Below are 27049 nucleotides of genomic sequence, written 5' to 3'. Positions count from 1 at the left end.
CAGGTCAGGCTATAGATCTCGTGCTTGTGGAGGTTGAGAGGATAGAAATATTTGTTGTCAATGCCATGAAAACAGCTTAGGGGGGCCACAACGGGGCTACAAACGTCCGGCTAGTGCCTCGAGTCTGGACAAGCCCACCAGACGCTAAGGGAAGGTGGCTGATACTCCAGCAATGGCACCCGAAATCCCCGGATACTCGATCCGCCTGGCCCGCGTTGACGCTTTATTAGGGACACTCCGTGGGCGTGGCTGGTGGCGAGAGGGCAACTGACATGAGACCCGTGCTGAGAACGCCGATATTACTACATCTAAGGGACAAAAGAGGACCCCGAATTACGCCGCGTCAGTCTTCGGTCTTCGTGTGTAGGAAGCGTGTTTTGCCTACAAGAGCAGCTTACCTAATATAAAGCTCTCAGCCTATAACCCTGTAGGTCTTGATAAAAGAGAGCTGAGTGGCATCCGGGATATATATGGCTGCATCCATGGAGTTTGCAGCGAGAAGAAGCTGTCAAGTTTCCAATAACCAAGGCAGCCCAGCGTCGCCCAATGCAGATTCTCTTCGCATCTCAGTCTTGGACTTTTCTTTTTCTTGGGGGTAGCACCTGCGTGGGATGGAGTTGAATTTTGGGAAGGGGACTTTGATAACGAATTCCCGCATAAAACCCTCTACCGAGGGCCACCGACGCCGGAAAGGGAAAAGGCCTGGAAGGATCTCTGGTTACGTGAGAGACAGCGTTCCCAAGACAGTTGCAAAAGACGTGCAGCTGACTTGCACCAGACACATCAGTTAAAGTGCCAGAACGTGGTATTGCTGCTCTTAATTAGACCGGTAAACCGTGGTTAAACAGCGATGACGGCAAAGGATACACAGCTTTACTCGAGGTGTTCCACCAGTTGGGCCAGCTGCATGACTATCATGGTCAATGAGAGCAGGACCTAGTAGTATAGCAAAACAGTTGTGGCGCTAGACGTATATAGGGTAAGTGGATTTTCAAGAAAGGTATTACCCTGCCATCCAAGACGTTAATGCATCCTTTATTTATGTTCCCTCTCCTCATATGCTCCCAAGAATACCACATATAAGAACCGCCAGCGGCGCCTAAGCGAGCTCCCTCATGCCACAAACTAGGTAGCTTGGGGTTGGAACCGATTGGGTGGCTCTAACGGTAAACCGTGGCCCAAGTAGACCCGCCTCCAGCGTGAGCAGGCATCGCGCATCTGAATAAATCAGGGGTATTATTTCCCCGAGTCTGATTCATCCCCACTCACGGAAATGACCCGCCCGTTGTGGGTACTAATGCACCAATCGCCCGTGAGGAGTAGCGTGACAGGTCCCGGACCAGGCCGCATTTATGGGTCTTCGGGTCCATCATGTGACGGACCGGCTTTCGACCCGCCCGCCCGGGCCTTGGGAAAAACCTAAAACCGTCACGCCGACGCCCGAATGAAGGCAACGGTTCAAGAGAGCAGCTTAGTAGCTAACGACTCATTGCAAATCTTAACAATGACTTTGCACGATACAGCATCCAACGAGCGCGATCCCCTTCTGCCGGACAGAGCCGAGCCGGAGGACGAGGACACTCGCACTACGGCCCAGAGGCTGGTGATTGCGGTTCCGTGCTTGCTCATACTCGCTTGCTTCATCGTTGGAGGCGTCATAATCGATGTTGCGCTGAATGAGATATCCGAGGTTATCATTTGCAGAAACATGCTTGGGACCATCCTGGAGCCAACGACTGATCCGCGCTGCGAGGGAAATCGTGTCCAGTCTGAGCTGGCCTTGATTGTCGGCTGAGAGCTCACCTTTGGGTTACTCCGAAGCTTATTAGTCGGCGCACCCTACGGCCTAGCTTCTGGCAGGTACGGGCGCAAAGCAGGTCCTCTCCTAGCCACTGTTGGCGGTGTCATGTCCACCGTGGCCGTCATTATTGTTTGTAAGGCTGCCCTTTTGACCACCTCTACTACGGGGATTTCTGCAGCATGCTACTAACAAGCGCCTCCGGCTTCTTGACGATCCAGGTCGATATCCTTATACCTTTCCCCTTCGATTTAGGTGGCGGGCACCGATCGTCATGCTGATCGGTGGCGGCGCATCTACTCCCAGTGCTATGATGTATATCATTGAGGCAGATATAACGACCAAAGCACAAATGTATGCAAAGCAGTCTGGCACATGTGTAGTATTCTGCTCCTTGTCTCCACCATCCTCCCTTTATGTTGCTCCCGGCACGCAGTGTCCTGCCTACTCAACGGCGGCGGTCACTGATGCTGAGACAGATCCACCGCCTTCTTCTACTTTTCCATAACGGTGCCTGGTTCACCGTCAGCTTCGGCCTTATCTTGATGGTTTTGGCGATCCCCATTGCCGCGTCACTACCAGAGAGCAGGTGCGCTGCCGTCGTCGAGCAGGCAGCGGCGAGCAACTCCAACGCAGGCAGTTCCGCATCAAAGTGGAATTCGCGGCCCATGTGTCGCTTTATACGGTAGCAGCTGTCTCTCATTGCCCACACGCTCTTCACTGGAAGCTCTGCCGTCGCCATGCTTTTGTTTAGTGCCATGTTTATGGCGCTAGGCAAGAGTGTAGTCTTAATGCTACTGCAGTATGTGACCAAGACGTTCGGCTGGTCTTGGGCCAAGGTAAGCGACAAACGATGCACACTTGTCATGTCTTTTACTATATAGATTGCTAACCCCTTTAGCTCCGGCTGAGGCTGGTGTGCTCATGACCATTAAGAAGGTAGCCAGCATCAGCCTTGCGACCGTTGTACTACCCGCAGCGAGCCAGTTGATATCAAGAATTGGCATGGCGCCGCTGATCAAGGACTGGTGGATTCTCCGAGCGAGTGCCGTCATCGGCGCCGTCGGCTCGCTGGCAATGGCCATGGCGCCAACCGTGCTGCTATTCATCGCTGCCATAGTTTTTACCCAGTTTTGGCGGTGGCATGGGCGCGGCGCTGGCAGACATTGTGACGGATCTGGTCGACCAGACGCACGTGGCGCCGGCAATGACAGTGCTGACCACATTCTTTAACATCAGCGAGATGATGGCCTGCCCTCTGATGGCGTAAATGTTCAAGGTGGGCATGCAATTGGGAGGGTTGTGGGTTCGGATGCCTTAGATGGCCTCTTCGAGGATGCTAACTGTAAGCATCGTTATAGTGATATTTGTGCCGATTGGTCGGCTTGCGGTGACGGAAAAAAATGCGGGAGAAGCATAGCTGGGGTGGTTTGCGGAAATAGCTCTAGACTGTATATGTATGGTAGCTATTTGCTGCTGAAATAACTACGTATCTCTTTTCCCAGTTTGTATACTTGCAGCACACGCCGGCCAACGACGACGACGAGTACTACAAGCGCATGCTCTTTTGCGAATGCTGGCACTCAGCACTCTTCCGATGGACATGAACCAGACTTTCCTCAATGCTCGACTGAAGACGTGGTACCAGTTGACGTGTCAGATCAAATGCAAAGCCACCCACATTCACGGCTACCCATATGTTAGTGAGGACTACATATGTACTCTGCAAGGCGACCAGTCGCCAGTTACACCAGGCTTGATCCTTCCGCGGCTCCTTTCCATTGCCTTCATCCGCATCGTTCAAATGGTATTTACAGAGTGAGTGCTGGGGGCCCAGCTGGCCAGGACGAATCCTCTGCACTGACATGCCCGGCCGAGGCCGCTCTCGCCTCTTGGTTCGAACCGACTTGAATATGAGTCCTGTCCAGCGTCAGAGAATACTATTCCGTGCGCACGCGCCGCAGATATGGAGTCGTCATTAACCCGGTTCTCAGAGAGAAATCCACCGGCGTATTCACCACCACATGTTGGTGATATCAGCGCCCATGATGATTGGACCGCCGTCAAAGACCGGACACTGAAGAAGCGCCTACAGAGTCAGGTTGCGCAAAGAACGTACCGTAAATGGCTTCCATGTCACTTGTTTGACAGACAGGCACCGGCGAACATCGACTTAGGTCAGCGCATGAAAAGCCGAGTGGCTGATCTTCAGGCAAAGCATGACATTTGCAAAAGACAACTTCGATGCAGAGACAACCATCACGTAAATGGCACTGGCAGTGCCTGTAAGGGGTCCCTGGAGCACCTAGACTGCGGCGAGGCTCGCCGAGAGCCTCTTCTCCTGTTGATTCGCTTGCCAAAGCAGGCCCTACTACATCCGATGGTATCTTGTCTCTTAGTGGCGGTACGACAAGAATAAACTGTGTTGAACCAGGAGTGTTGAACATGTCCAATTCTCAGACTTCAGAGAACTGTGACAAAAACTATGGTACAGATGTAGACGATGAAGAAAATGCCTCCCCGTAAGTCTTGGGCCGCGCTCAAGACTAACACCAAGACTAAGAGCCTCGATAAATGGCAATATGCGGAACAGATGGTACGTGATCGAGGGACAAAATATTATCAACGGGAACTGACAAAATGGCAGACCAACACACCTTCTTTAGCTTAATGAGCGAATATGACAGTAGCCGCGCATCTTACTTGGATACCCATTCAGCTCCTGGCACACTAGCACCCTTACCAGCCCATTAGAAAGGGTCCAGGTCCCGTGGACTGATAACGTACGGCTGACCGAGCAGCGACATGAGCAATTCAGCATTGTTATCACATGATGACGGCAACCCAAGGCCTAGATCGTGCCATAAACCGCAACGCCTCACCTCCGATCCGGCAGGCATGGATAAGGTAGATCGCGTCGCCTGCGTTCTAATATATCTGAGAACCATGGGGTTTGACATCTTTGATGAGCTTGTCTGTACATACTACGCTCAGTACTTCCAAGAAACCTCGTTTCTCTGCAATGAGCAACGTCTGAGTCGACACAGGAGACTGCCCGGCGTCTTCTCTAGCTCATCCGGGCCGCAGGGAGATGGAGTTTTTGGTAATGTAGGGGTTTTCAAGGGGAAATTTCAAAATCCACCGAAGGAATGCTAATATACAAGATTTTGGAAGCTCAGAGCGATATTCAACCTACGGTTGTGCACATTTTAGAGGCTGCCAAGAGTAATCTGCCGTGCGTGGCCTCAAGAGTCTCGCCGCTAAAGGCCTGCATTACAAACAAGGTTAGTCGCCCAGATTGTGACATTTATACAAAGCATGACGGACAAATCATCTATAAAGTGTGTAACCATTTCAAATCTTTACTGCAGATGAAGCAGAACTGACAGAAACAAGTTGCCCCATCTCTGGACATTGATAATGGCTTTGGCGATATACGTCGAGCTGTTGTGGAACAGAGATGGCTCGGGCGCTATATTTGCAGCCATTCTTCTTCTTCAGTGCGGTTGGCGCATGGGAAATCAATTTCTTCTTGAATTAGTTCGCCTCTATTCGTGAAACCTTGCCCAGCCTTGGCTCCGTTCGACACCATGCTGGCAATAAAGCCCATTCCATACTTTAGGATGAAAAGATCAAGTTGCCTTAACAAGTTCCTCAGCATATGACCGGTATATAAAGAAAGTGATTAATTTACTACATCTGCAATACGGCTCATAATGCTACGCCAAGGTGGAAAAACGGTGACTAACTGTTTCAAATTTAAAATAGTCTCGCAGCATTAACAACGGGGGAATACGAGATACACCGCAGCTTAGTGCAGAGGAGCATGTCCCTCGCTTAGCCTCACAGCCATGTAGTAACTCTACATTAGTGCCTTGGTAAGACCACATTCGTAACGTGTACACCTTAATGGGGTTCATAATCCGCCATGACTGCTCGGGGGTTCTACACACTTGACATCACTCTGTCTCATCCCGCCCCAGGACAGCAGTTCATGAGACTTGGTGAAGATGGCTACCGGTGATGATACCTTCGGCTCTCGCCTGCCTGGATACTTTGATTTCACCCTGCTTTTTTTGAGCAGAGCCTTTTATCGCTTTTTCCGACCAGCATTTTCCTACTTGCTTGGCCATGGCGTATTCGTCGCCTGTTGCGCCGGAAAGTCATCGTTGGCTCACGCGAATTACACATTGCTAAATTGGTGCGCACCGCCTAATGTTGATCTTACAGGTGGTATTCAAACCTGTTCTAACTGGACTCATGCCTCAGGTCCTCTGTAGGTGTTTCACAGCCCTAGAGATTGTTATCCTCGTGCTAGGGTGCCCGCCTAGCACCGTCAAGATCAACACGTCGATTGCCGAAGCCGTGCTTGGCCTTCTTACTGACTTCTCTGTTACCTGCCTGTCGTACCTGGAGCACACACAGTCGGTTCAGCCGTTATTGCTACTACTCAACTTTTATCCGCTTGTTAGCACCATACTTGACCTAGCCACGGTTAGGAGGGCTTTCCTCCGGCCGGGCAGGCACGCCTTGGCTAGTCTTCTACCTGCAGCCCTTGTTATAGTGATCCTTCTTGTGGCCGAAGAACTCCCCAAGACACTCACCCACTCGTAAAAGCTGGTACCGCGGGAAAGCAGGGCTGGAACTGTGAGCCGCAGCGTTTTTTGGTGGTTAAGTAGATTTCTCTAAACGGGATGCAAGATGAGCGTAGATGTTGGCGAAAAGTTTGATTCGCAGAGACTGTTGGTGCAGTTGGAGGAGGGTTGGGATAAAGGTGCTGCCCGAGCTAATGATATATTCGTTCGACTGGGTTGCTGATTTCGTAAACCCACAGACAGCAAGCAAGGAAAATTCAGCTTCATGAAGTGCACGTTTCTGGCCTTCAAGGGACAGTTCGCGGCTGGAATCGCACCGCGCGTTCTGTTTAGCGGTTTCACGTTTGCGCAGCCATTTCTAATCAACACGGTTGTTGATTTTGTCGGCTAGCCAGACAAAACAAGGAGCATGGACTCTGCCTAGAGTCTAATCGCGGCGACCTTGTCGCTCTACGTCGGCCGTGCTATCAACGGGACATGGTACAAGCATACGACCTTCCAGCTCTTGACAATATATCGCGGTGCTCTCGTTTCGCTTGTTTTTAAGAGGACGCTAGAGTTGGACCAGCAATTAGTTCGCCAGTCGGCTCCCGTTACTCTTATAAGCACAGATGTCGAGGGTATTGCTACTGGTGGAATGAGCATTCACGATATTTGGGCTAGCTTGCTGGAACTCCCTGTTGCGCTTTACCTCCTCTACCAGCACGTCGGAGTTCCCAGCTTGTTTATTTTAATTCCTGCTGCCGTTAAACTTCTAGGGACCTGAAATCACCTAACGACGGCTAACTTGACCAGTTACTACGATTTCTGGTGCTATTATCTTACCGCACATGGGCCAGGCTAGAATTCAATGGAATAAGGCCATTCAGGAACGTGTCAGGGAAACCTCTAGGATTCTCAGTCAGATAAAAGAGCGTTAAGATGATAGGCCTAAGCGATTGGTTTAATAATCGCCTGCTCTAACTCTGTTTCGACGAACTAAAATTATCGACAAAGTTTCAATGGCTTGTCGTTTACATCAACGAACTTGGTGAGGCATGCTTGGCAGAGCAAAGTACCAATACGAATGCTAACCAACATTTTTAGCTACTCCATCGCAGAAATTCACACCAGCAGTTGTGATTCTCGCGGCTATTTTCTGGACCAAGTCGCGACAGAGGTTGAGCGTTGCTGCAGCTTTCACTTCGCTATCTATTATTACCATCGCAGCTACGCCCATTACTCCAATTCTAATATCTCTAATGCAGATATTCGGTGTGATTGGTTGTTTCACTAGTCTTCAGGTATTTCTGAAGTCTGGGTCGAGATCCGCGCCAGTCGATTTCGTCTCGACATTCCACCGCTTCTGCCAATTCGTTGGCTCTCTTGGAGAGCATCGGTCTTTCACCAGGACAATATCTCATGGTTGCGAAAGAGACTGTCCAACTCTCTACACTGCCATCCAATAACCCTGTTCCCCTAAGCGGCCCGATATTGAGGATAGTAGATGCCACCTTCTCCGTGGATGACGGCACAGAGGTACTTCACAGTATTGATATGGACATTGAGAAAGGCATCTTTTCAATGGTAGTTGGACGAGTTGGATGTGGCAAATTATCCCTACTGAAAGCAATGGTTGGTGAAGTTCCGTTAAAGTCTGGTACGATTGAGACTGGGCAACTAAGCTTGGCTTATTGCGACCACACGCCTTGGGTCACAAACGTTAGCGTAAGGGATAACATTGTCGCGCAGTCAGAATACGACGAACAGTGGCTTGCAACTGTAATTCGCGCGTGCCAATTAGACTTAATGTGTCTGCGTTCCCCATGGGAGTGGCGACCTTTGTGGGATTAGGAGGCGTTGCACTGAGCGGCGGTCAGAAGCAGCGCATAGTAAGTAACGAATCCGTTCTTGTACGAATTTCTAGCATGGTATACGAGGACACGCGTACATACACTCAGGCCATTGCGAGAACAGTCTACTCGCGCAAAAAGTTCATAATTCTTGATGACGTCTTCAGCGGCCTGGACAATAAGACGTCACGCGCCTTTTTCCAGAGACTGCTTGGGAGTGACGGCTTGCTACGCAATGATAACCAGACGGTAGTCCTTGCCACCAATAATGGTGAGAATTACTATATTTAAGGCCGCGCGGTTCTAACTCATTCACAGTCAACTTACTTGAGGCGGCAGATTACATTACCATGTCGGAACAAGGTAAGATTGTCCGTAACCAGGTGCAGAATTCGACCTTTAATCCACAGGACTGGGCTGTCAACCAGGACGAGACCGAGTCGAATGACTCCTCATCTAGGGTCGGCGGAAGTGAATCTGGGCATCAAGTCAAACAACGAGAGGCCGACCGGGCCGAGGCCGAGCTCAGCCGCTAGACAGGTGATCTTGACTGCTACAGAATCTATCTGAAGTTAATGGGACTGCCGTTTGTCACTACTACTTTTATCCTGGTTATTATCAGCGTGGCTGCGGATAAGTTGCCTCGCAAGTCCCGCCTCTAAGGTCCGTTGTGAATTCGGTTGAACCCATTTCAGAATATTAGCTGCGCCTGTGGACACAACATGGCACTAGCTCTTCCTCCGAGAACCTAAGCTATATGAGAGGTTATATCGCGTTTATTGCTCTAGCCATAATTGGCGGAGTGGTAAATATAGATGCCTTCGGCATTATTAGCATTCCGAAGTCCGCGAAGCGACTTCATGCCATGTTACTTGCCGCAGTAATGAAGGCCCCCTTTCACCTTTTCACTTCTACGGATAACGGTTTAACTCTCAACAGATTCAGCCAAGACATGAGCCTGCTTGATGAAGCCTTTCCCTTTACGTTTCTTACGACCATTGCGACGGTAGTTCAAGCAATTACAGAGACGGCAATCATTGCTTCTGGGTCATCGTACATTGGCGCGCAATCTGGCCCGTTGGTTTTGTGGCCGTTTACTTTATCCAACATTATTACTTTCGAACATGTCAACGGAATAAAAGGGGGTATAATTGCTGTTCATTTAGAGCGCGTTCTTTTTGTAACAGAACATCTCGCAAGTTCGATTCTTGGACCTGGAAATGAAATCGCCGCTATACACGCAGTTTACGGAAACTCTAGCCGGACTCTTGACCATTCGCGCATTAGGGTGGACTATGGCGGTAAAGTAAGAAACTTTCGCAGATTAAACACTTCTCAAAGGCCTTACTATACCATGTTCTGCATCCAGCCGTGGCTCCAAGTTATCTTGGATTTATTTACTGCCGGTATGGCGCTCGTGCTTGTTACATTCGCAGTAATGTCCCCATGGACAACCTCAAATGGTGCCATCGGCTTGGCCATGGTGAACATTATCATCTTTGAATTTACGCTTTCTCAAGTTATCACCCAGTGGACGCAGTTAGAAACTTCACTTGCAGCTATTGCTAGACTAAAGTGGTTTATTAAAATCATGCCCAATGGAAACAAGCTCAAGAGAACCAGGAGCCGCCTCCCGATTGGCCATCACGGGGTCTAATTGAACTTGATAATGCAGCTGCTGCCTATAAGTTAGTATTTATCTTCATTTCTTCCTTGCTTCCGGTGTTACCAATGACCGCCGCAGAGATGGTGCTGATCCGGTTCTGCTCGGCGTCAGTCTTACTATTAAGCCAGGACAAAAAGTCAGAGTCTGTGGCCGATCTGGAGGGTTTGTTTTTCATGCCAAGACAGGGTTTGTTCTCTCAAACTAAGCCTCATACTATCTCTATGCAGCGGCAAGTCATCTCTTGTGGCCACCCTGGCACGCTTCCTCGAGCTGCAGCCTGGAAGCAAGATTCGCATCGACGGCGCCGATCTCACCACTACACCAAGGCAAATGATCCGGTCACAACTCCTTTCGCTTCCACAGGATACGCTGCGCCTGGCAAAAACCGTCCGCCACAACCTCGACCCAGAACAAACCATCCAAGCGGACGAAGCACTCATCGAGGCCCTCACAAAGACGGCAATCTGGCCCTTTATTGAAACCAAGGGTGGTCTAGAGGCCAAAGTAGAGGCCTTCATATTCTCAGCAGGATAACGGCAGCTATTTTGTCTTTCTAGAGTAGTAGCCTTGCGACACAGCAGAGCGGCAGGCGATCATGCAGTTATTCTCCTTGATGGAGCAACAAGCAGCGTGGACCGCCGCACCGACGACGAAGTCCACGGTGCCATTAGTGCCAACTTGGATGGGCGCACCTTCATAGAAGTTGCGCATCATCTTGACATTATGCGTCGCTATGACGTTATTATTGTCATGGCTAAGGGGAGAGTTGTCGAGATCGGTCCTCCTTGTGAGCTCCTTGCACAATCTGGGTCTGAATTCGCGGCGCTGTGGGCAGGTAGATGTTTGAAACACTTTATAGAGTTATACGAAGGAAGGGGCAAGTTTAACAGCTCATCATGTTCCAGAGGCATTAACTACGGCCGTTGGCGTGTATGAACGTGATGCGCTATTACTTTCCTCCACTCGTCCCTTTCCTCCCAGCTAGCCGCGCCTCAACCTTGGTTGTCACATGTACGGATCCGTGACCTACGGCAGGTTGAGTCTTTCCTCCCCGTCAGCTGGAAGCGTTATGTCCAGGTGTGCGGCATGAACCTCTCGCAATGTCCTTAACCCACTTCTCGGACGCCCCATTCGCTCTCTCGGTGTAAGCCCCCTTGTTAGCTTGGTAATTTCACTTTTCGATATTTGGTGGACATAAGGGAGCTGAACGTGGTTTCTTGCATAGTACGAGTTCGTGAAGTCTGCCACGACAGGTCCTAGGGCGGATTTGCGTGCCGAGCAACGCTTAAGACGAGCTGATAACCTCAGGAGGGAAAACGGTTAATTAACAGTACCTAAGCACACCGAGTACAGTTATTATTAAAGGAAAAACTCTACACCCAGATGACATTCGTTAAAAACTGGCTATGTAGGCGGCTTGGGTAGGGCCCATTTTCATCTCAACTCACTATTTTCATATACATATACGGCACTAAACCCTTCTTTAGCATTCAGTATTCTTAACTGGCTCCATTTATTTTAAGTATCTTAAATATGATAGGATCTCACCCAAGCCATTCCGGAACTGGCGTCTACGGTCCTGGCACCTTCATCAACAAAGTCGTTCTTCCAGTGCCTGTAAACGCCCGGCGCGTGTTCGAGTTATTGGCCTCTAACACGCCAGAAATCACCAAAGACCAAAAGGCATGGAACACGGTAACTTTTACCGGCGGTTCGACCCCAATGATACCCAGCCCTATCAAGGCCCCCGTTATCGCCGCCGCCTTCCATGCCATGTGTGGCCTTATTGCCAATGAGTTGCTTGAAATTCGGGATGACAAGCCGCTGCGAAACAGTGCCGTCCGTGTCGATACTGATCATACTAGTCTCTGGCTCGGTTCCATTTTCACGACACACATTAACGGCTCAGATATTTCGGTTGTCGCGAAGTCCAACAAGCTGGCCTCTATCTTTAACAGGGGCTTTAAATAAGGCTTTGGAAAAGGTCTCGCCTAGAGAGCCACCGCGCTTTTGCAGACCCAAGACGCTAAAGCCAGGTACCAGTTCCATGGCTCTCTAAACGCAAACAAGGCTCTGGCGTCCATGGCAATCCCTATTAACGTCAAGTTCGACACGGTAAAAGGAGTACGACAACTACATCCAACAACACGTCCTTGAGTGGAATCCCGACCAACTCGAAATGCATAACGTTCGACATGGCATCTGCGGAAGCATCTGCTATTCACCCCAAGGATGGAGAAACATTGTCATGGGGCAGCGTCTGGCATCACACCCTTTGGTGAATTACAACTGCCAGCATTATAGCCCCCTTATTCCCCGGGGTGCCGCTGCCGATTCATATAGATATAGGGGCGCAGGGTCAAAAAGTGTGTTTTGTAGTGTAAAACAATGTACCCTTAGTACAGTAGTAGTAGGCAATGTGGCAAGGACACAGGTTAGCTATTTAGCATGGAAACTTCTTCCAATCCAGGCTTATGCACAATGTTCCAAATCTCCATTCTTGTGCCATCGGATTAGTTTAGGCTTTATATTGATTTCCAAGCTTCCTCCACGCCCAATACAAGCTCTCGGCCTTGATCGGGGTCTCTAAAATACATTCTCACAAGATGCTTCTGCGAAGCCAAGCATCGTCGTTACATCCATGACGAGCATAAAATAGCGTCATGTCATTCACAAGCAGCAAATCTCCTGTAGCTACGGGAAGCGTGATGGAAATTTGAATTGCCGTGAATTGTACAGCGTTAGTAGCCTGAAGTTGTCTTTGCGTTGCCACAGACTCTGGGTGACGCTGGCGTTGTTATCCGATGACTGGATGTCTGGAAAATTCGAACCAGCATAGGGGGTTTTTGGGACTCTTCTTCTTATATTTTACAGAAGACGGGAACGTCGGGGTGTCTGCAAATCGTGTGATTTAAACATAGACTTGCCCCTTACATAGAGCATCCCAATCGCCTAAGGCGTAGGAAGCTCGACATATCCTGATAGCCAGCTGTGATAAGGGCTGAATAGAGGGCTTGAAGCAAATAGCTCGATCCAATGATAATCTTATAGGATATCAAAGGTCCTTGGTTTCCCAAGAGAGAGGAAGCGACTAGTGACCTATATATACACATGAGAAGAACGTGTGTGCTCAGGGGCCCTAACCGGTCAGGTGTTCAACCTATGGAATGAGGTCCTTTGTCTCGATGCTCCTTTGTTGGGCTTTGTTGCTGGATCGTAGCCGTGTAACAGCAGCCTAGTAGGCGACAATATTATATTAGCGGCGAGACCAAGATGAACTGACCAATAGTGCGCACACTGCTAAAGGCTGAACAAGTATTCCTTTGCGAATGGAGGTCCTGCTGCTTGCCTGATGCGTTCCAGAAGGATGAGTCCTTGCAGCGGATTCAAACGTAGCATACTTGGTAGCATCGCCTTTCGCAATGGCATGATAAAGCGATGCAACATTGGCACCAAAGGGAGCGACCACATCCGCGAGCGGCACCCTGTACGACTGAAAGTCAATATTCTACACAGGCTCATTTCCAATCTTGCCTCCAAGACGGGCCAAAATCCCGGGCTAGTAACGATGATCTCTCCCTTAGTACCAGAAAGGATGCAGCGTATACTCACTCCATCAGCGGTCGCTGTTGGTTTGCGGACTGAGAGAGACACCGGTGTGCCGTGTTCGGTAATCCCCTGGACAAGTATATGATCCGGATAAAGTTTTCCAATGCGACAAAACGACAATTTGTAGGCACTGTTTCGTAGTGGGATTCCAATGTGGCCTGAAGTTCCGAAAAATCACCCGGAACATTGACAACGCCGTCGAGGACTGGTCGAGATGGTGTAAGTAGCGTGAGCACTTGTTGATTGCGGTGTGAATCGCAGACTCACGATGTCCAAACCCAATGTAAAACTCGTTGTCTCCGCTATTCATATCGAGGTAATAGAGCCCGTCCTGGGGATGGATCGCTTTGCAGAGTCAATACTAGAGTTTACAAGCGCTACAATCTCGTAGTCGGGCGATCTTTGTAGAGCGGGCAGGTGGGTCAAAACGAACGTTCTCGTACCCGCCCCACAACTCTAGGGTGGCTCGTTGCCCTCACCAGAGTCACCAGCCCATGTCTAACAGTGCCAATGGCGGCGCTGATAAGTGTCAAGTCAATCTGATTGGTAGAGGCCATCCCACCACATGCCTCCAGACAAACCAAACCTCCCTCACACATCACTCACAACCATTTGATATGGCCGACAAGGAGACATCTTGCAAGTGCCATGAGATGCAGCCTCATAGCTTCTTGGATTGCTCCGGTACCGCGCCTCCCGATAACCGGAGTCAGTTGCCTTTGACTCCACCCGCCACCGCCGAAAAACTCCCTCGTGCCTCGGACGCGTCCGACTTCAGCGCTCTGGTTCGTTTGCTCCATTCTTACCGGCACCGAGCAAAGATTGTCGACCTTGCACCGTGGATTGAGATCAACGTCAATCGGGAGCAATACGGTTTGCTTCGCGAAACGATTGAGCGACTATTCCAGCGGTTTGATTTTGAACCGGCCAACAAAACTCTCATCCTCCGCATGCCCTCACCAGGCCACGACTTTTTCTCGAATCTTCTAGCCAAGGAATTGCAACATCAGCTGGAGAGTATTGCCAGTCGAGGAGGGAGTATAGGCACCTTCGCCGCGGCCATCACTAGTGGAGGCTCGTCCCGTATTCTCCTGTTAGAAGGGGAACCAGGATCCTCCAGTGTTGTGCGGCGTCAACCCGACGCACAATTTCAGCATCCAGAGGCCGTCTATCCAGGCGTCGTGCTAGAAGTGTCTGACGCACAGGATGGTAAAAATGTGCCGAAAATTGCCCAGGACTACATTTTGTATTCCAACGGGGATATTAAAGCCGTAGTCGGTGTTGATATTCATAAAGATGAAGATGCCAACCTCTCACTATGGTGTCCAAAATATACTTGGTCCGCCGAAGAGGAGATTAAGGTGCTCGAGGCTGAGGCAATCATTTCGAATGTGGTATGTGGAGTTCCCGAAGAAAAAATTGAAACACTTGACTAACTCGAAACAGCCATTTCGATTAAACGGATCAGCAATAAACGAAGTAAAATGCCTTGAACTACATCTTAGTGACTTTGCCACTGATGCACTATGTTCTGGGCAAGAGTCAGTGTTAATTTGTATTACTTTTAAACGGCTTTTTGATCTTCTTGTTCGAGCAGAACGGATGGAACAAGCTCGGGAATCCACTGTGGCGGGCGGTGTGAAGTCAAGAAGAGTGACAAGGAAGCGACGAGCCCCATCCAGCTCCGAGGAGGAATTTCAATTAGAAGATGAAGCCAGATATGCTAGCCTAGAAGAAGCTGCCGCGGAAAAGGCTCATCGAGATGATGAGGAGTTCGAGGAACCAGCAACCAAGCGGAGGGTGAAGAGATCGTGAACCAAGTATATTCTACAGTTCCGACCCAATCTAGAATAGTCACCATTCGACCGAGCCTACTTGCGCAGGGCCCACGATCGGGCTTTGTAGACCTTCGACATGCGAACGAACCCAGAGTCGAGACCTGGACAGATCGACCTGCTCTTTCCGTTTCACCACAAGACTGTGTGGACGAAATCATATCCATACTAACAGCGATATTAAATGCGGTTCGCGCCGGGGAAAACATTGCTGAAGTTACGACGGATTTGGCATCTCCAAATCAGCGCAGGAATCCGGAGATGATCGCCAGAAGTCGGATGTCGCCACAGGAATACGAGGCGTGGACGACTTTTAATGACAGGCTATGGCACTTGCCAAAGATTGACTGGGACAATAACCAATTACCTCCTCACATCTCACCAAGGTCTCGCAAAATCGCACGTCGACGTGCGGAAGCATTAAACCGACTTTACGAGACTGATCGAGCTCAGGAAGGACATGTAACGTGGATCCCACAGAACAAAGGTTCCCTAGATGCAACCAGTTGCGCCTTCGTCGATTGGTCAAACGTGTTGTCTTTAATTGCGATCGTTGTCGTGGTCAAAAATCATCAGAGCTCGTTGCCTTCGCGCAGGACCAATGACAAGCCTTTGTGCATGGCTGCTAGGGAAATCTGTGTTCGAGAGACGAGACAAACTAATGCATTTGAGCACTCCCCCGCTAGATAGTGGTGCGCCTCATCAAGCCGGTCCTTCTCGCGCAGACCACGATGCTGCATGCGTTGAGAAATTAGGTCGAGTATTATTCGTTGTTGATGGACTGCGACCCCGTTCATCGAACAGCTCACCGCCCCCGAACAAAGGCCACTCGCAATGTAAGGGGGGTTGAACGTGGTCATGTTGCGTCACTCCGATCTTGGACCCAGTGTCGTGCCGTGCTTCATCCCTTCTGGGGTGTTGTGATGGGTTGCTGGCTGGAGCCATCATAGGCGTGCCTGCGCCTAGACATGTCCTCGGCGTGATAAGATCAACCTCTTTGACGAACAAGCTGGATAAAGAAGAGAAGAAACACATGCGTGATGCTGGTCATATAGCGAGACAAGACTGCGGTGAAAGAGCCTTTTGATACCATGAACGTTGCGTGGTGGTGATGCTCGATCCTTTTCCATTCAGGCCCTGAGCGGAAGGTAGGGCAATCAATGTGTGCAAGGGTAGCGTGTGGGTGCCCACGCGTGTTGCTGATGGTGGGCATGGCACGTCCAGGTCCAGGCGACTGCCTGACATTCATCATGCAATTTGCCTCAACTGCACTATTCCACATAAGCCTAACAGAGGCAATGAATAGTTGCAGATGAGTACTTGGGAAGGAGCTCATCTAACGGGGTGTGTCGGATGCGGCTGCCTCTGTTGATGGAAGAGGCAGACTTGACGTAACTGCTAGATGTCCTAAAATCATTAACATTAGTAGTTTTGGTGGCTGGAAAGTCTTTTAAACCCAAGATAGACGACATAAACACAACCCTTGTGTTGGTGTTGCGAATTCCAAACCAGTGGGGCAGACACGTGTATAGATTAGTCATGCCATCTCGGATCGGAAGTACCTAGGTATTCATTCTCACCCTGCCCCGTTACCATCGCTGGGTCAATCTCACATTGTCAGATTCAATCAATAACAAATACCTCCAGCGCTTCTAACACCAGCACCAACTACCATGCACTACTAGTGAGCCATGAGCATCAGACTGTAACGAGAATGCACACGCGGTTGCAGGTGACGCCCCCCCCAGAGCTTTAGGAGCAGTCCGCCTCCGACTCCGCCGCCGACTGGCGAGAAGCCATCACGCGCTGTTACCGGCATCATCGAAGATATTAAGACGCGGCAAAGTGGGCACAGCCGTTTCACCGATTCTTGGATCAGGTATCCATTGAATGAGGGCCAGTACGCAGAACTGCTGCAGCGAGTCCAGAGCGACGAGTTACTCTGGGATTATGTGAATCACAAACTTCGGTACCGAATCGTAAAAAGTGTCGATGCTACTAGCTGATGTTAATTATATCATTTATAGATACGACTATATACCCTCTGCGAAGCGACTCGTCTTTCGAATGCCCACAGAGCTGCATGAATGGGTAATATCCAGTGTGGTCGGGGATTTGCAGCACCAACTGCAAAAGCTTGGTGCTGGACATGGCGCATCGGCTGGCTTTGCACGGGCGGTAGACGCGCGTGGCTCACCGACTCTCGACTTTACTAAAACAGGGTACGGTAGACATGATCCCGATGCACAGTTCCGGCATCTCAGAGCACAGTATCCTGGTGTAGTGATAGAAGTTTCGTATACACAGAAGCGAAAAGAATTAGCGCATATAGCAGAGGACTATATCCTTGGGTCTAAGGGCAGTGTTCGTGTTGTTATCGGCCTGGATATCGAGTATAGAAATAGCAAGAAGGCTACGTTATCAGTTTGGCGACCTGATGTGGTACAAAACGAAGCTGGGGAGCCGGAGTTGGTCGCTGTGCAGACAACCGTGGACCAGGTATGTGGCATAAAAACATTTCTACTCTACCATACTTACATCAGCAGATATTACTGGACGATGAGGGCAATCTGAGTCAGAACGACAAAGCGGGACTCTATCTCCAACTCCGAGATTTCGCAACGAAAGCTTTAGTTGGAACCGACGGCCTTCTCACCGATCTAATCTGCATACCAGCCAGCACGCTTTGCTTGTATCTCGAGCAGGCTGAGCAGAATGTGGCCATGCTAAGGCAGAATCAAGGCGCTGTTGAGGAAACGAACTCGTGGGTAAGGACAAGGCGGCGGTAGAGAACGCCCCAAAGGAGCTCGATGATGACCGCGAAGCAAAATTTCAGAAAATTGAAAAGAAAGCAATAGCGCAGGCAGAGAAGGATGACTCGTCGTACAAGACGGATTCAGACGGGGAGTAGAATTAGATCATTATGAGATGAATTCTTGCCTTTTGTCTCTCTTGGTAGGAGTAAAAGCCGAAAGGACAAGCGACTTACTTGGGTAGTCACCAAATAATTGTTTTACCTTATTGTTTGTTTGGTAATTGTGTGCAGCTGGAAAATACAGCATGGCAGCTACAATAACTAGGAAAGGCTGTTTTATTTCATCTTTTACTCCTGTCTTATGCAGTCTATATGTTTGTGTTGGCGGTAAATGAGTAGCAGCATCTGTGCTATTCCTTGGCTTGTTGTAGATAAAATGTGACTAGATAAAATCCCACTTTACTCCCCTGTTGCGTTTGCGCAACTCTACCCCATGTCTGTTCATTGCCCAAGGATGTTTCTCGGTTTTCAAGACGTGGTGGCCCAGATCTGCAGCACCTTCGACAGGTATGACAGCTCAACCGGTTCTACTTTTTCGACTGACTAATGTACAAATGTTTTCACAAAAGATACGGAACCCGGCAATAATGGAAAACACTCGGTCTAGTTCTGGAAGTCGGCGGAAACCAACGAGAGCGACGAGTGTTACACCTAGAAGCGGTTCGTCGAGGTATGGGAAGCAGTTTAATCAACACATTAGAGACTACGGTGTATATATGAATAACGGCAAATCCAAACCGTCGAACACAGACGAGGCAAGGATCGAATTGGAATAGAGGCGCGCGTCCTTGTTCCCGTCACAGCTCTCAGAGGAACAGTTTGAGGCTTTTCAGAAGAACGAAGATGTTGTATTCGAATTTAATGTCATGACCGATGTCATTCCCATCATCTGTGGAAGTTATCGCATTCCTAGCAAGCAGAATGTTCTCTTCACCGAACCTGAACCTCTCTCTACTAGTAACGCCGTGAGACCAAAGTCTGATCATTTTGATGGTGCTGATCTTGCAGACCTTAGTGTGGAGGTGAGAAATGACAACGAAGTCAGGCAAAGAGTTATTCCTACGAAGCACCCCAGTGTTCCAGTGGCTGCAAATTTCTTCATAGAGGCCAGGGGACCCGATGGGAATGCGAAGTCGATTCCACCCCCGTTTCAGAACATCGCGGATATCGTTGAAGATCTCACGCATAATATGTGCTATTTGTTCGGTCGCGCGACCAAGGCTGTTAGTTTATGCCCCTCGGCTGATCTCGCGTGCGAGGGCGTGAGATGCTACTTGGCCAGCTTGTTCGATTCGCCGTCACCGAGTGCGGCACTATCCGTGACTGGAACATCGGCGTGCCGCCTAGTGCTGATAATGGTGCAGATCCATCCAAAGCTGAAGGATACAATCTTCTACCTCTAGAATTACATACCTTACAAGTCCTGCGGGCCGCGTGGCCAGCAACTGGGAACCTGGTGCGGGAGCTCTATGAAGGGTGTCTAACGCTGGGACACCACCCGAAAGTCTTCAAGGAGGCCGAGGTTGTCATGATCACAAAGCCCGGCAAGAGAGGCCGACTTGTGGCGCGCAGACTCGCCTGGGCCGCTGTCACTATGCTGTGCTACACCGTCAGCAGGCCGGAGCGTTTCCCTAGAAGGTCGGCGGTAGATCTGGCCGCTGCCCTGGTACACGATATTAAAGTTTCCTTTTCACAAAGGAAGGCTGCCACCCTTGTTACAATGGACATTCAAGGCGCATTCGACACGGTCATGAGAAACAGGCTCATCCTCCGCCTCCGCCAGCAGGGCTGCCCCCTACCGCTCGTGAAGTTAACGGTGGGCCACATCCTTCATGTCAGACAAAGCAGCCCGTGTCCGGTATCAAGATATCACGACCGAGTATACACCCTTACTATGCGGACTCCACAGGGCTCGCCAGCATCTCCGACCCTCTTCCTTCTCTACACCGAGCCCATAGACAAGCTAGGCTTCCAGCTAAGTCGCTTTGGTTGCGCCGACGACACCGCCATCCTCAGGACCGGCCAGACTCTAAAGGAGACGGCAAAGCTCACGACGGCTGATGTGCGGGAACTTACTTCCTGGGGTGCGGCTAACGGCATTACCATTGACCCCGAAAAGACAGAAGTAATGCACTTCAGCCATAAGAAGGACGACACAAGCCCGTGGGTAACACGGCGGTATTGCCAAGGTTCCAGCAGGAGCCATCCGCTGGTTAGGGATCTGACTGGACAAGAAGCTGACCTTCCGAACACGCATCGAGAAGTGGGCGGCTAAGACGGAAAAGGTGGCCGGCCTCCTGCACGGCCTCTGCATTATAAAACATGGCCCTCTCCCGGCCGCAGTCAGGCGGGCGGTCAAGGCATGTGTCGAGCCCATTCTGCTGTATAGCATGGAAGATTAGTACTGAGAGCTGCACGACTTGGCACGGTACGAGGAAAGTTCGCCCTCGGATTTAGCACCTGGTCGATAAGCTCGACCCCGTCCTCCGCCTGGCTATTCGGGCCATCCTCCCCGGGTGGAAGACCACGCCGGCTCCGATGTACCATCAGGAGAGCGGTGTCCCTCCCGTGCCCTTGCTTCTTAAGGCCCAACGCATTTAATTTGCAGCACGCCTGAAATACCTGGACTTGGCCCATCCGCTGGCCCAGCGTACAGCGATCGTACGCGCCGTCAAACGGTCCTACCATGTAAGAGGAGGCGGCTTTAAGACTCAATTAGAGCGGCCGGCCCTGCTCCTCCCCGATTGTCCCCGACCGACCCAGATCCAAGCTAGTGACACAGCAGCCGCGGCTCTCCAGACGAAGAATAAGGATGAGGCAGCCACCTTCTTCCCGCCTTAGGGATCATGACGACTTCTGCCTCACAGAATGCTTGTGGGTAATGCCCGGCCACCAAGCAACCTTCGTAGAGCCACCGGACGTGTTCTCTAATAATAGACTATCGTGATTCGTGACATGTGTATTGGCTAGCAGTGCTCTGTCAGGCTCTTTTTAGAAGCTTCCTGAAGTACATCATGGAGCAGGAAACACGGAGCGTATCTTCCCATGGTTTCATTAGTACGTAAGCTTGGCTTGGCCCAGCCCATAACACATGAGTCAACAGATGTTGCGAAGGATAATCAATTCATTGAAAATAGGGGCCATAAATCAGGGGTCGCTCCCGCTCTTCTCCCGCTGCGCGACTGCGGCTATACTCCCTAAACGTGGTGCCGTTAATCTCTTCTAGAGCCGGGTGGGAAGAGGTGAAGTCTTCGGTTGGGTTACTAGCAGTAACCCCAGGCCATGCCTCGTCTTCGTCATCTTTCAACTCTCCATCCAGCACCTTGTCAATAGCTTAATCTGCCCGTTCGTCCTCATCGTCCTCATCGTCGCCATCAGCTACGACAATCGCAGCAAAATTGTCCCGCTTAGAACCATAGAGCGTAGCCCGCACGCAAAGGTTAATAACATGGCAAGCACATTGGATTCGTCGCTCTTTAAGAGAGAAGCCATACTCGAATGCAAGCTCCTTAATGCACGTGTGATTATTTTATCGAGAGTAAAGTACCCGATCTTTTCGGGATCGTCGATTTACCAGAATGCAAGCGTATCCGCTACCTCATCAGTAAGACATGCGCCAGTATGTCACCCGCCAAGGGGTCGAAGCCCAAGAAGGATTCGGTGCTGGGCGAAGTCGCCATCAACAAACTGCGCGTTGATTCCAAGGAATGACACGGGGGATTTCGGCGTCCAGCCGTCGAAGGAAAAATGTACTTGGGATAGCGTTACGCAATGCCTCGGTCACTGGTCCAATGGCGCCTCTATACTCAGATTCGAGCATACGAAAAAGAGTCATCATAGAGGGGATATGGGTTTTGTCGAGCGATGGGTTGCCGTAAAGGAGAATGCGCTAAAACCGCTCAGTATTTACAATCTCAAACGGTAGGTTGTAATATGTAACCCAGTCGAGAAGCAGAACCCAAAGACCCTTAATATTAAGTTGTCCGCGCAGGTTACTAATAAGAAACTGATTATTCGGATTACTGAAATCGGCATCAAGGAAGCGTGTAATAGTCCATTTATACAATAATACGTTTCCCCCGCAATAGTTAGCTTCCTTGGGAGACTGTTCATGTCAGCGCGGTTCATTGCCGTCACACCGTGGACCATGGTACATACAAAAGTGCCGTGGATTGTGCGAGGTGTTTCTTGATAGAGGCCCCTGTGGAGCAGACGAAGCAGAAATCCGACTTCTTCTTAAAGCCTCGGGCGAAGCAATCTGCGCAGATCCACTTTAGCTTATTGCCAGGCCGTGAGGTAGAGCGGTCTTCAACTCAATACCCATGTTGCTGCCACCATGCCCTCGTGTCTTGGCCGCCAGTATGGCGTTCAAATCCGGGCCATTTTGCCCACTCCTGGCGGCCCCAGAGTGACCAATCGACTGCGATAAAGTCGTTGGCAGTGACCACGAGGACGCTGTGATGGTGTTGTTGGTAAGTAGAACCCCGAAGATGAGACTCGGTCGAGTGGCCTGGGCTCCATGTAACTTTTCCTAGCCTGCAACCCTGAGACAAGTATACCTTCCCCAAAGAGGGGAAGGCAGTCGCGTGTCTGGTGCTAGTCCCATGCGCAAAATCAGGTCGACGGCAGGTGTTTTACGGATAAAGTAGTGCGGGCCGTGTAAGCTGGTTGGATTCACGCCAAAACCATGGCCTGCATGTGATTCGGGAGAAACATAATTGCCGATTTTGTGCACAAATACATGTCTTTATCGATGAAGTAGCATAATATAGTTGGGACAGCTGACGAGTCTGGTACGACTATTAAGAGGGTCACCTTCGGAACTCGTGGGAAGCGCGTCCAAAAACTCTCAGATGAACCATGTGTCGAGCTCTGCTTTTCTTGTTCTTTTTTCTCTTATTTAGCGTTAGATACTCGTAGTAGTCGCCTAGCTAGTTGTTCATACACTCAGCTTGGACCGTTACAATGGAAATCCTATGGAATGTTCTGTTTCAACCACAAGTAGTAAGCCCCTCTTCCAACGTTAGTGGGCGGTCGGAAGGCCAAGAATCTCCACAGATACTGAACCATTGTCCCGATCGGTGAGCTCTTTAGACTGTTTCACTACAGAAACTGTCGAGTTGTCCGAGCCTTCTGATACTGTTTCCGTCCAGTGAGCAGTCTTTTGCCAGAGTGTCGATAGTTGGCTGCACATTTGAAGAAGTTCAGGCTAAAGTCGGGTTGATAAGGCCAAGTCGGTGGCGTAGGCCGTGAGAAGCATTCTCGGGCGATGGCCAACGCCAGCGGCGATTATTCGGATTAAAGTATTAGCATCGCTAGTATAGTAGAAGTTTCTTTTCTTGCTTAGCTCGCTTATATAGCGCTTGGTAATAGCAACTAATGCCTGACGATATAGTTATATTATCCACGGCGTTTAAAGAGTTCGCGTTAAGTCCCGAAGGGACTCTGTTACCTGCATAGTGGATATGTCACGTTATGAGACTTATTATTAACTAAGCTTTTTCCAAAAATTATTATTATTTCTCGTTATAGTACTATAAATGAAGTTTATAGCTCTTTAATTAATACTAAAAAACTTATAAATTTAACTTTTAGTTAAGTTTAATTATAATAGCTAACGCTATAACATCTAGTTACTACACTAAGCTCTGCGACTTTAGTCTACAGAGGCATTATCTAATAGGGTAGATACCTTTCCTTGCGCTTTGGGTCTGAAAGAGAATCTCGTTGCTGTGATAATGCGGTGGCCCAAGCTAATTAACTAGAAAGTCGAGAAATAGTCGGATGTATGCGAGGTAAACCGTAATAGATATACCTAGATCGTCCGGTAGGTAGCGAATAATATAGAAAATATGGTTATTTGAGGAACGGGCCTTAGTACAACTAATAATAATAATAGCTCGTCCCTCGCGAATAAACAAGTTTCTAATAGCTAACTTTATGTCTCGCACGCGAATAGTCGTCATCTCCGTGCCTTAGCCTGGTAGAACCGCCGTAGTATGAATCGCAGTAAAGGCCTTTATGGACAGCTCGGCACCCGCTTACAGGTAGGTTAGACAGAGATCAGGCAACTAATATCCTGCCTTAGCCAGGGCTTTACCGCGGAATAAGGATAACTTGCACGGCGTGACATTACTTTATACGTCCCTGAAAGCTGGTTCTCCGGTTTATCGAGAAAACACTACCCTGGTAACCGACAGGTTAGGTCGTGGCGGCTTGCAGAGAGATCAACTTTAAGATCCCACCTTAACATTATCTCGGTGACGAGCTCTTATACTCTTATAATCGTAGCTTAATAGGTTACACAGATCTCCGATAGGCGCACTGCCTTGCCGTCACAAATTGTGAAAGAGCGGCCGTCTAGAGACCAGGTCAGGGTCTCACGAGCCCCTTCTCGTTGCATAACGCTCCTCCTAAAGGCCTTAGGCTCGATTAGCTCGCTTAGTGGTGAGTAGCAGCCCCTAAGCATGTATCTCTTTTGGATCGCCTCTAGACGCTCCGGTTGTGATAGATATGTGTGTTGGGCAGGCCAGGAATACACCAGCGTGTCGTAACTACATCGCGGGAGGCTTTACTCAAAAGCAACAGCCGTCCTACCCAAATATGAGCCGTAAGGTCTGGTGTGAAATTATATGCATCGCGGTATGCTAATAAAGAAGGATAAATACCCTTAATAGCTGTGAAATGTACTATTATAGATGAGTCTATTACTTTATCTTGGCATTCGTATGTCCAGAACATTATCGAGAGTTAGAAGACTGCCTCTAATAGCTCGAGGCGGGTGCTATAAGGAAGACGGAAAATATACTGGGACGCGTTATGGTACGGCGTATAGTCATCTTATGTGTCTTCACTATTATTACGCACCTCGCCTCCTCCGTCTTCATCCATGAACCGGATATAACTTTGGTTATGTACTCTGCCGTCGCAATTTCTTTCGCAGTCACTGTCGTAATCACTATCTAGGTTGCTGTCTCTATCACCGTCGTTTTCAGCGTTATTTTTAGCATCGTCATCTATCCCAGTCCTTGTCGTCGACATCTTCTCTTTCCACAACTTACGATACAAGATTCACAATATGGTTCATTATCTTTATATCGTTACCACGTAACACCATATTATGCACTTCCTAGAGCCGGCACGGGCCTAGCTTAATAGCTTAAAATATGTAATAAATAAAGCGCTTCCACTTTAATTTATACTACCGCCTAGTGCTTAATAGTATAATGCGTAGCGAGCGGTTCCGGAATACGCTATTCCTGTAGCTTATTAGCCAGCACCGAGACTGATAGGAAGTACATGCGAGAGTGGCCTCGGCTCCATCAAACATATCATCAGCAGCGCGCATGAGGACGCGGATCCGGTCTTCCACTGCTGCGGAGCTCTAGAGCGAAATTCCTCGCTAGCTCCACAGAGTATAGTCCCCGTTCTGCTCATAGCGGCCCCGAGCAGGCAGCCGCGAGGACGAAGTGATGATATCGAGCGGCCGGTTGCGGGATCGCTCTGGCCACCTCGTATATTGCAGCCAAGGCGTCGTCTCATTATCCTCGGCACGTGAGTACTCTTAGCTCTCGCGCCACATCCGGCTCGCCCTAGCTTATAAACGAGAATTCTCAGCCGCTTCCTACGCGAGCAGCACATCATTATACTCTCGTATTAGGATGAGCGGAGGCGGCGATTATTCAGGACGGCCAGCACACAGTGCTTTAAGAGGAGAGCTTGTAGGCGGAGGTGTTGGAAGGCGTGTGGGTGATTGCTGCGGCATATTGGGCGGTCGAAGCGTCGGCAGGGACATGATTCTAGTCGAGTGAGAGAGCCCTAAGCGTTTAAATGCACTATAGCGGATAGTAATCTGTATTGGCCTGTATGTACGGAGCCGAGGTAATATTAAGACGGGTTATTTTTAACATTTTTAACATTATTATAACTTTCACATAAAAAAGGGAAGTTTCCCTCCTTTATTTACTGGAAGTGAGCTCCAGTGAAGAGTAAAGTTAAGGGACGTAATTTTTGGAGGAAAAAGGAAGGATAGAGCGGCGGACCTGGTAGCGGCCCGCGGGACCGTGTGGTGTCGGGGTGGGGGATTTCGCATGAAAAAGGTTGACAAACGGCGTTGGTTAGACGGGAGCACAAAAACTGCGGATAGACTAGAAGGCCTGTAGTAGTGTAATTTAGTAAATTACCAGCGGACCCTTTGTACAGTAGGCCGAATTCTCGAGATGTTGGCACACTTGTAAAGCAGAACGCAGAAGTATAGAGACTGCCTACTAGAGGAAAGAGGAGATGGAGCAGAACATAGCTCGGTTGATGCTTAAGCTTAATGACCTGAGGGAAGAAGAGAGACGGCTGGGCGAATAGCAGCAAGCTACGCCACATGGCGTCGGTAACCTTTCCCATGCATATGCTCGTTGATGTAATTATACACGGCTGCCGCATTCAAGACTTTTTCATATATCTTCCCTGGCTTTTTAAGTATTCTGTGTACGCTGAGCTACTGAAGCCACTTTTGGGTTCTGGAAGAGCTTGGCTTCGACCTCTTCGAGCTCTTTCACGTCTTTTTCTTGGCAAAATCATTCTCAAAAACATGGTTGAGATCGGCAGGGCGACGAATAATATGAGCAACGTGCCAAGGGGGACTCGATGAGTAGCGCCAATCCTGCTTGAGCTGTTTGGGAACTAGTTACTGTACTACAACGGTTATAACACTTCTTATCCTAGGCGAACATTACAGGCTATTACTTCTAAAACGCAATACAACAAGTTCAAGCGATACCATAACTGTTCCCGATACGTTTTTAGCACAATAAAGTGATACTTGCCAAAAAGAGCAGGCTTCGACCAAAGACCCGGTGAATCCTACAAGACTATGTGCCAAGTGTCCTTTCCAGCACTGGGACAA

At 49.5% G+C, this 27049-nt stretch overlaps 8 protein-coding genes across 8 annotated transcripts; 7 read left to right on the top strand and 1 right to left on the bottom strand.

The window, feature by feature from the left end:
* Positions 1-2538: 2538 nt before the first annotated feature.
* J3458_018253 (uncharacterized protein) lies at positions 2539-3031 on the top strand (the record flags this gene model as incomplete). Its single annotated transcript, XM_066121177.1, has 2 exons — positions 2539-2637; positions 2711-3031. 2 exons carry the CDS (start codon positions 2539-2541, stop codon positions 3029-3031), a joined length of 420 nt encoding a protein of 139 aa, XP_065973823.1.
* Positions 3032-8198: 5167 nt separating this feature from the next.
* Positions 8199-8761, top strand: J3458_018252 (uncharacterized protein; the record flags this gene model as incomplete). Its single annotated transcript, XM_066121176.1, has 2 exons — positions 8199-8496; positions 8544-8761. The coding sequence occupies 2 exons, from the start codon at positions 8199-8201 to the stop codon at positions 8759-8761; spliced, it is 516 nt and encodes a 171-aa protein (XP_065973822.1).
* A 1210-nt stretch (positions 8762-9971) lies between these two features.
* On the top strand, positions 9972-10425 carry J3458_018251 (uncharacterized protein; the record flags this gene model as incomplete). The annotated part of the gene is made up of 2 exons (XM_066121175.1): positions 9972-10033; positions 10119-10425. The coding sequence occupies 2 exons, from the start codon at positions 9972-9974 to the stop codon at positions 10423-10425; spliced, it is 369 nt and encodes a 122-aa protein (XP_065973821.1).
* Positions 10426-11424: 999 nt separating this feature from the next.
* On the top strand, positions 11425-11862 carry J3458_018250 (uncharacterized protein; the record flags this gene model as incomplete). The annotated part of the gene is made up of 1 exon (XM_066121174.1): positions 11425-11862. The coding sequence occupies one exon, from the start codon at positions 11425-11427 to the stop codon at positions 11860-11862; it is 438 nt and encodes a 145-aa protein (XP_065973820.1).
* Positions 11863-12470: 608 nt separating this feature from the next.
* Positions 12471-13850, bottom strand: J3458_018249 (uncharacterized protein). Its single transcript, XM_066121173.1, has 3 exons — positions 13768-13850; positions 13504-13705; positions 12471-13376 (listed from the first exon to the last, which is right to left on the bottom strand). The coding sequence occupies exons 1-3, from the start codon at positions 13808-13810 to the stop codon at positions 13148-13150; spliced, it is 474 nt and encodes a 157-aa protein (XP_065973819.1). The 5' UTR covers positions 13811-13850; the 3' UTR covers positions 12471-13147.
* Positions 13851-14117: 267 nt separating this feature from the next.
* On the top strand, positions 14118-15315 carry J3458_018248 (uncharacterized protein; the record flags this gene model as incomplete). Its single annotated transcript, XM_066121172.1, has 2 exons — positions 14118-14894; positions 14947-15315. 2 exons carry the CDS (start codon positions 14118-14120, stop codon positions 15313-15315), a joined length of 1146 nt encoding a protein of 381 aa, XP_065973818.1.
* A 281-nt stretch (positions 15316-15596) lies between these two features.
* On the top strand, positions 15597-16025 carry J3458_018247 (uncharacterized protein; the record flags this gene model as incomplete). The annotated part of the gene is made up of 1 exon (XM_066121171.1): positions 15597-16025. The coding sequence occupies one exon, from the start codon at positions 15597-15599 to the stop codon at positions 16023-16025; it is 429 nt and encodes a 142-aa protein (XP_065973817.1).
* A 1302-nt stretch (positions 16026-17327) lies between these two features.
* J3458_018246 (uncharacterized protein) lies at positions 17328-17909 on the top strand (the record flags this gene model as incomplete). The annotated part of the gene is made up of 1 exon (XM_066121170.1): positions 17328-17909. One exon carries the CDS (start codon positions 17328-17330, stop codon positions 17907-17909), a length of 582 nt encoding a protein of 193 aa, XP_065973816.1.
* Between the last annotated feature and the right edge of the window lie 9140 nt (positions 17910-27049).

Source organism: Metarhizium acridum, assembly GCF_019434415.1.
Source record: "Metarhizium acridum strain ARSEF 324 chromosome Unknown scaffold_466, whole genome shotgun sequence".
In the NCBI taxonomy this organism is placed as follows: Eukaryota; Fungi; Ascomycota; class Sordariomycetes; order Hypocreales; family Clavicipitaceae; genus Metarhizium; species Metarhizium acridum.
Note: the sequence above shows the minus strand (reverse complement) of the source record. Positions and strands in the feature narration are given on the sequence as shown.

Bases quoted from the DNA above. Each gene is read 5' to 3' on its own strand.
- J3458_018249 (XM_066121173.1), bottom strand. From the start codon at position 13,810: ATGAATAGCGGAGACAACGAGTTTTACATTGGGTTTGGACATC. The intron at 13,706-13,767 runs GTGAGTCTGCGA...CATCTCGACCAG, and splicing joins TTACATTGGGTTTGGACATC to TCCTCGACGGCGTTGTCAAT. The intron at 13,377-13,503 runs GTGAGTATACGC...TCAGTCGTACAG, and splicing joins CAACAGCGACCGCTGATGGA to GGTGCCGCTCGCGGATGTGG.